Raw genomic sequence first — 7,505 nt, forward strand, 5'->3', positions numbered from 1 at the left:
ATATTAATTTGAGTAAAATCGATTCAGTTGAATACTTTCTATTTGGAAATTTACGGGTTTGCTCCCGATCATATATTTAGCATATATATTGCATGTATGTATGTATATGTGCATATATTTGTATCGAGAATGAATTGAATTTTTCAAGCCCCTTTGTTTTTGAAATAATTACATTTCTTCAGTTAAGTTTGTGACAGCGTGCGCGTCGGTTGAGCAGCATTTTTCGATTCATTGGCACAAAGTAAAATATTCATAAGTCCTTCAGAAATAGCGGAATTCGGTTTAAGTGTTACAAATTTCTATATTTTATATACTGTTCAAAGGAGTCGGTGGGATAGTTGAAACTTATTTCATTTGCTGTCGGTACTAAAATCTTTTTTTAAACTTTTTCGAAAGTAAAGAATATAATCTTATTTCTCGAAGAAATTTCGTTAAATTAATGTTTGCAAATCTATGTGAATACCCCATATATCAACACCGTTACTTCATATTTTTCTTTTGTAAGTTTGCTGAACTGCATTAAAAGCTCTGTTAGGTTAGTTTAGCCAGGTTACTTGTCTAAGACAAGGCACTCGGTGGCCCTAAGGCCCATCCCCTAACTAAGTTGCTTAAGCCACTTAGTTATTTTTAAGAAGGTAACAACAAGTCCCTCCAGTGAGACATTTTGCCAATTTCCTAGGTATTCTAAGAAATAATCGCCAAGATATTTGGCACGGCATCTTTGAAGCGCAGGGCATTCACAGAGCAGGTGTTGTACCAACCCAATTTCTTCTTCATCTCCACAACTTCTGCAGAAGTCATTGTGAGGTACACCCATTCTACTGGCCAATAGTGCAGTGACCCGTTATAACACCTGTGAGCAGGTTGGTAGTTGATTTGTTAAATCCAAGCAGGCATTTTGGCTTTTCAAGACTCAGTGGGGGAACTTCATTTGTCAGGCCAACGAAAAGTGTTCAGACTTAAGTATTAGCAGTTGGATTGAAAAAATGTATAATTATATTTATAAGAAATATTACATTTTGCGTTTTGATAAAACCAAGTGTGTCTCCTGTGTCTCAAAAACCAATGACATTAAATAAAATTCTAATCCTTCTAATATTCCAATTTAAATAAAGGATAACGAAAGTCCAGTGAAAACTTCAGTATTTTTAGTGCAGTATTTTTTTTTTATTTTTCCTGGAAACATAGCGTTTGGAAAGAGTCGCATATTTCATGAAAACCCACATGGCAAAAAATATCACTACAACCAGATCCTTCAAATCTTAATTTTTTTTTATCTGACGTACTAAATTTATAAGTAGTTACGTATGTACTAGAGTTACTGGAGACTCTCCATGCATTGCGCCTATGGCAAAGGTTCAGCGAATACTTACTTTATGCATTACGGGAGCGCTAAGAACGATTCCAACGGTGGCTCTCGAATACATATTTGACTTACCACCGACAAATCTTTTTGCAGAAAACTGCAAAGCCCCTAATTGAACTCTCATATAGAATAATATAGTCAATATGGATTATATGGCTCCGGTTTTTAAAGGGGAAAACATGTTCAAGAAAAGAAAAAGAAGGATGGTGTAAGGGTTTTAGCTCCAAACGCAATACACTTAACTTTTATACGGACGGTTCTAGAATTACTAGTGGAGTAGACGTTGGGATATATTGTCCAGATTTAGACCTAAGGAAGTCGTATAAGCTTCCAAATTACTGCGGGGTATTCCTGGCTGAGGTTTTCCCAGTTGGAAAGGCAGAAGACCAAGTCCAAGGTTCACTTTTACACAAAGAGTCAGAAAATATTAAAACAATTACATCGCTAAGTATAAAGTCCATGAACGTACTTCAGTAAGTTACAATCCTATTAATTTCCAGACCATAAAGACATCAAAGGGAACGAGATAGTAGACGATATAGAGAAAAACGGGGTCTCTCTGTCCTCGTATTCGCAAATGCGAATATTGTACAACGAATTACCGCAAACATGATAAGAAAATTCAGGAAAATATGGGAAAACCTGCGCACTTATAGAAATGCAGAGAGTAAACAAGACGGTCTCAGTCGTACTCGATTTATACCATCATTAACACGAAGAGATTGTAGAATTGCATTAACATTCTCTGGTAGAACTATGATAGGCGTGCTGACGCGACATAGCTCAGTAGCAGCGTAGGCTTGTAAGATAGAAATCTCGGACAGCGAGGAATGCTGGCAATGTAGGGAGCAGGAAACTATAGAGCAATTCGTTTGCGGATTTTCGTGTTATTCAATACACTCTTCAATTTCACGGATTGGAAGATATCTCAGCAGTGAGTCGGAAATGTCTTCTTAAATTCGCAATGGACCGAACCGGTCTATGCAAGCCAACCTGCTCAATCTAACCTAATGCCTAATCTGACCTAAACGCACGCCATATTTTAAGCATTAAGTACCTTTGCACTTGGTTTTCTTCCTATTTCAGAATTTAGTTTTTTTGTAAAAATTTCTTACCTATTTTTAATAGCTTGGGCAAAGGCACTAAGTGTAAAACCTTTCATTGAAATATAATTTCTCCCGACTTATCGCGTGCACGGACGGACTAAGTCCATTCCTCTGAGCATTTTGGTATATATGTACACATACATCCACCTCTATCTATCTCCATTATTTTATGCTGTTACATACAACCGTTACTTGAACAAAATTTGAATACTCACTGAGTGATAGGGCAGTTTACTGATATATAATTTTTGAAATACTCTCATCTGCATCCATTTACATGTACATTAACATTTTTGGCATGCGTAAAAAATTAAATAATATAAAACCGTTGAGAAAAATTCACTTCATCTTACAAACAAACCTTTACTTATTATTCCAGAAAACTTTTTCAAGGATGGAAACACAAAACAACTTCGCTAGTAATGGCGATATTCAGCGACAGCAACAGCAACAGCAACAACAGCAGCCACAGACATCAGCGACGACAGCAGACACATCAACACATTTTTCACAACGCATTAAACGTGAAGCGAGCTGGCCTTCGGTGTTATTTTACATACACTTGAATATTCTTGGACTCTATGGCATCTTCGTAATGTTTACGAGCGCCTCATTCCTGACAATTTTATTCAGTGAGTTCAATTCGAATTGACAAAAGGTCGATGAGTCAACGGCCATATTTACATACATGCATATACGAGTATTTCATAAGTAAAGTGAAGGGAATGCGAAATTCTGTTGAGTAGGGAATGGAGTGGAGTCTCAAATGTTTTTTCTTTCATTTAGCCCTCACATTGACTTTCTTGGGTATTTTGGGTGCGACGGCCGGCGCTCACCGACTATGGACGCATCAGACATACACAGCTAGCACGTCTCTAAGGATCTTCCTGATGCTGTGCCAAACTTTGGCTGGCCAGGTAATTATTATCCAAAATGCATTTAATGATTATAAGGTGACATCCAAGGCGCATTCATACCGGCTGAAAATGTTAATGAAACGCATACATACATGCTCGATATCTATGCTCAGTGCTAATTTTTTTATTACTTTTATTTTTTTTGTAATCGAAAAAAATATTATTTAGTCTTATCATTTCAAATAAGGAAATAGTAAACATTTAATAGGTGAAATCTTGAGGAGAGATGTGTGGTGCAAAACTTAGTGTAATGCACATACCGTCCCTTCGTCAAATGTTCTAAAATCACTTCCTAGTAAATCTTTCAAAATCCACATTTCCGCCTTCTCATTTCATTAACGGTCTCTGATTTCATTAACTTTCCCTGTTTTAAAAAAAACATAAATTATTTTACCCTGTGCTATGGAACTCAGAGAACGTAAATTCATACGTTCTCTGTGGAACTCTGCCACTCATATATTTATTGACACCCTGTGCTGAATTTTACAGAGAACGTATGATTTACGTTCTCTGAATTTTAATACGGTCAGAGAACGTAGATTTACAGATTTATTGTGGTTTGTGTCTTTGCTAAACTTAAGGCTACATTCGCCAAGAGCGTAAACGCAGTGAACTGAATTCATGAATTTACGTTCTCTGGTGAACTTTCTCTTTGTCTTAACCCCGACATTGCCGACTGATTTACATTTTTTGACATGTTGTCCTACGCGAATGATATAGCAGAATTCATTTTGAATGTGACGGAAATTAATATGAGAGCCTTGGCATGAAATTTTAAGTTCCATAATGCCTAAGACGGTGTCGTAGCCGAATGATTGGTGCGTGACTACCATTCGGAATTCGGAGAGAACATAGGTTCGAGTCTCCGTGAAACATCAAAAAGAAGAAATGTTCTTATAGCGGTTGCCCCTCGGCAGGCAATGGCAAACCTACGAGTGTATTTCTGCCATGAAAAAGCTTCTCATAAAAAATATGTATCTGCCGTTCGGAGTAGGCTTGAAGCTGTAGGTACCATCATTTGTGGAACAGCATGAAGACGCACGGAACAAAGAGGAGGAGGAGCTCAGCCAAACTCCCAAAAAGGGTGTACGCGCCATTATATATAGTAACTAATTCAGTAGGCTTTTCTATATAATTTTATAAATACATATATAATTTACGCTTATATCCTTTGTCGGCTGTTTGGCCGATCACCACCTCGAATTTGTGGTGTGCGTCTTGATGTCCGAACGGTAATTAGTTTTATTCTCGGCGGCCGTTATTAGAAAAACCTGTTTCTAATATTTGATATTTCATGTCTTGGGCTTCGAACCCAGGCTCCACCGAGTGGCAGTCACTCTTAAACCATCGACTACAGCGGCCGCCAATATAATTTTATGCTAAGTTTTTGAATTTGCCTGCCATTTAATTCTTAAGCATTCAGTCTCAACTGCAAAACATGGTCTGTATCGGCGAGGATGTTCTGCCATTCTTTGCATTTAACGGTTATAATATAGTAATCGGAATATTTCAAATATAAATAATAACTCATAATAACTCATAATAAAGTAGAGATGAGCTTTAGCGCACTAGATAGGGGCGGTAGTCCTTGGTCGGAAAAAATCCGAGCCATTTGGGTACTTAGAGCCGACTGTGATGGAGTGCTACAACAATAACAATAAATAAATCATCTGAATATTTTTACATAAATTTCTTATTGCCCAAATATTTATTTTATGTTTAGTTAAATTTCAATTAAATTCATTAAAAACTTCTCATTCATTTCTCCCAATTTTTCAGGGAACTATCTATGGCTGGGTGCAAGCACATCGACTGCATCACCAGAAATTCCGCCAGGAAGATGATATCTTCTACAGCGCACGCAACTTCATGGCCGCCCAAGTGCATGCCCAAATTATGAGTTACACCCCAGAACAACAACAACTTCTTAATGAAGTAGATATGTCAGACATCGAGCAGGACAAAACCGTCATGTTTCAAAAAAAGTGAGGATTCACCAACGCATTTATATTTTCCAAATAACCGGAGTGGCTGTTTCCGCCGCTTCTTCTTGGTTCTATTCTAGGTATTATTGGGTATTGTACTTTTTCCTGCACGTTTTACTGCCAGTCAATGCGCCGCTAGAGTATTGGGGTGATTCAATTGCTGCTTCCATCTTTGTGACCTTTTCGCTGCGCTACCTAATCGTTTTAAACGTTTGTTGGCTCATTAACTCGGCGCATTTCATTTGGGGCCTGGACAAAAATTTTAAACCTTCCGATTCGAATAGTGTATTCTTTATCACTAAAAGCTATTGGCCTCAATATCATTACCTGCTGCCCAACGACTATCAGAGCGGCGAGTTTGGGGACTACGGAACTGATTTTACCACAGCAATTATTCGGGTCTTCGCTGCACTGGACATGGCATCGGATTTGCGTACCATCAGCTCGGTGGCAGTGCGCAAGGGATTGACTGCTGCGGTGGAAACAGGTCGACCGATTGTGGAATGCATCCAAGAGCAGGCCGCGGAGGAGTTCAATGAAATGCCAAAGAATCATTTTCTGAACCGGGAGCGATTTATGTAGAAGATTTTTTATAACCTAAAAACTGCAAGCTGCTCAGCATTTTAAATATTACAATACATCTAAGAAAATAAAAAGTTTCATTAAAAATACTCGCTGGAAAATTTTACCAACTGAGTAAATTCCGAAATCGTCAAATGCTGTTCTAAAAAGCTAAGCTTCCAGAAAAGTTACGTTTATATTAAAATAATTAACCTGATTTTTTGAGATGATTCTCTGTTGTCGTTGAAGTATTTGTTCAAAATTGAGTTTCATATAAAATTCTATTACAGGTTTCTTATTAACTTTGAGTTTTTCAAAAATCTTAAAGCCAACATAAAATACACACATCTACCGATACAATTGAATTTACTTTATATTATATTTATTTATATTAATCTTCTTCATCTTGACTGACGCGATAACCGCTTAACCGATTTTGGCCGAGTTTACCAAAGTGCGCCAGTCGTTTCTTTCTCGTGGTAACCAGCGACAGTTGGACACTCCAAGTCTTTCGCTATACTGAATAAAAAATTTGGTTCAGTCACTACGCATAGATCCCAGATACGACACGTATTTGAAGTCACATCCGTTATAAATATTTCCCCCAACCTTTTTTGGATCAATTCAGAAGATCATCTCTTTGAGGTTTTATGTAACTTAAGATATTGCCAGCCAGCCCTACTTAAAGTTAAATTTCTCCTTAAAAAATATCTCATAAAGGGTCATTTAAATCTTTAAATCAAAGCTCTTGAAGCTGTACATAAATATTAGTTTAAATAACTGAGCCAAGTGCACATAAGAACGCAATTTTTTTTAGTAGGTAAGAAGCTTTACAACTACATCTGGCTAGTTTTCCCAAGGAACAATTTTTGAATATAATTTTAGGGAACTAACTTTGTTTAAGTGATTTGACTAACTGAAAAAGCTTCGAGTTATTTTATTTTTTATTCTGTTCAGTTTTATTCTGCGCTGTGCGTGAGCTGGTAGGCAGAGCTGATCTCGCAATGAAAAACTGGGCTAAAGTAAACGTTTGAATGTTAAATATTGACTTCTTATGTGTGCCGCTCGCGCACCCATCTGACGCACTTGGCATATTTCTCTTTATGATGAAAAAAGCCAAGGCTAAAAGGTACCAACATCAAATAAAGGCGTTACCGATGTTTGCTTATAAAAATTTCATACGGCATTACTTACGACAATGGACTTCTCGCCGGCATGTCAAAACAACGATTTAAAGTTTTAAAACGAAATCCAAAAAAGCACAATACAATCTGACTATTTGTACGTTTCTGTAAAACAGCACCAACCATCTTCAGTTTTTGTTATTTTAGTCACAGAGGTAAGAAAACAAAGTCGAGACAATTTTAATGAAGCAGTGAGAAGTAATGGAGAGTGGATTATTGATGAGATACATATGCACATACATACGTACATGTATACATACAGGGTGGGCCATATAGCGTTTGCTTTTTGAACCATCTATTTTTTTGAGAATGGTAACACAAATGACATGTCAAATGTGTTCACAATTTACTTAAAGGTTTGACATTTACGAAATGGGACGCTATAC

General features: G+C 37.1%; 1 protein-coding gene across 5 annotated transcripts; it reads left to right on the forward strand.

The window, feature by feature from the left end:
* The first annotated feature begins 192 nt into the window (after positions 1–192).
* On the forward strand, positions 193–6,300 carry LOC128856085 (acyl-CoA Delta-9 desaturase). Of its 5 annotated transcripts, none has more exons than XM_054091462.1 (5): positions 193–241; positions 2,852–3,104; positions 3,259–3,389; positions 5,169–5,374; positions 5,455–6,300. In XM_054091462.1, exons 2-5 carry the CDS (start codon positions 2,867–2,869, stop codon positions 5,954–5,956), a joined length of 1,077 nt encoding a protein of 358 aa, XP_053947437.1. In that variant the 5' UTR covers positions 193–241; positions 2,852–2,866; the 3' UTR covers positions 5,957–6,300. The 5 variants fall into 5 exon arrangements, with proteins under 5 accessions (XP_053947437.1, XP_053947433.1, XP_053947435.1 ...); XM_054091458.1 differs by having other exon boundaries at positions 197–500; XM_054091460.1 differs by having other exon boundaries at positions 197–395.
* Positions 6,301–7,505: the final 1,205 nt, after the last annotated feature.

Source organism: Anastrepha ludens, chromosome 2 (assembly GCF_028408465.1).
Source record: "Anastrepha ludens isolate Willacy chromosome 2, idAnaLude1.1, whole genome shotgun sequence".
NCBI lineage: Eukaryota > Metazoa > Arthropoda > Insecta > Diptera > Tephritidae > Anastrepha > Anastrepha ludens.

Excerpts from the sequence above, each read along its gene's own strand:
- LOC128856085 (XM_054091462.1), top strand. The coding sequence starts at position 2,867 with ATGGAAACACAAAACAACTTCGCTAGTAATGGCGATATTCAGCGACAG. Across the intron at positions 3,390-5,168 it reads GCCAAACTTTGGCTGGCCAG|GGAACTATCTATGGCTGGGT; the intron begins GTAATTATTATC and ends CCAATTTTTCAG. Across the intron at positions 5,375-5,454 it reads ACCGTCATGTTTCAAAAAAA|GTATTATTGGGTATTGTACT; the intron begins GTGAGGATTCAC and ends GTTCTATTCTAG.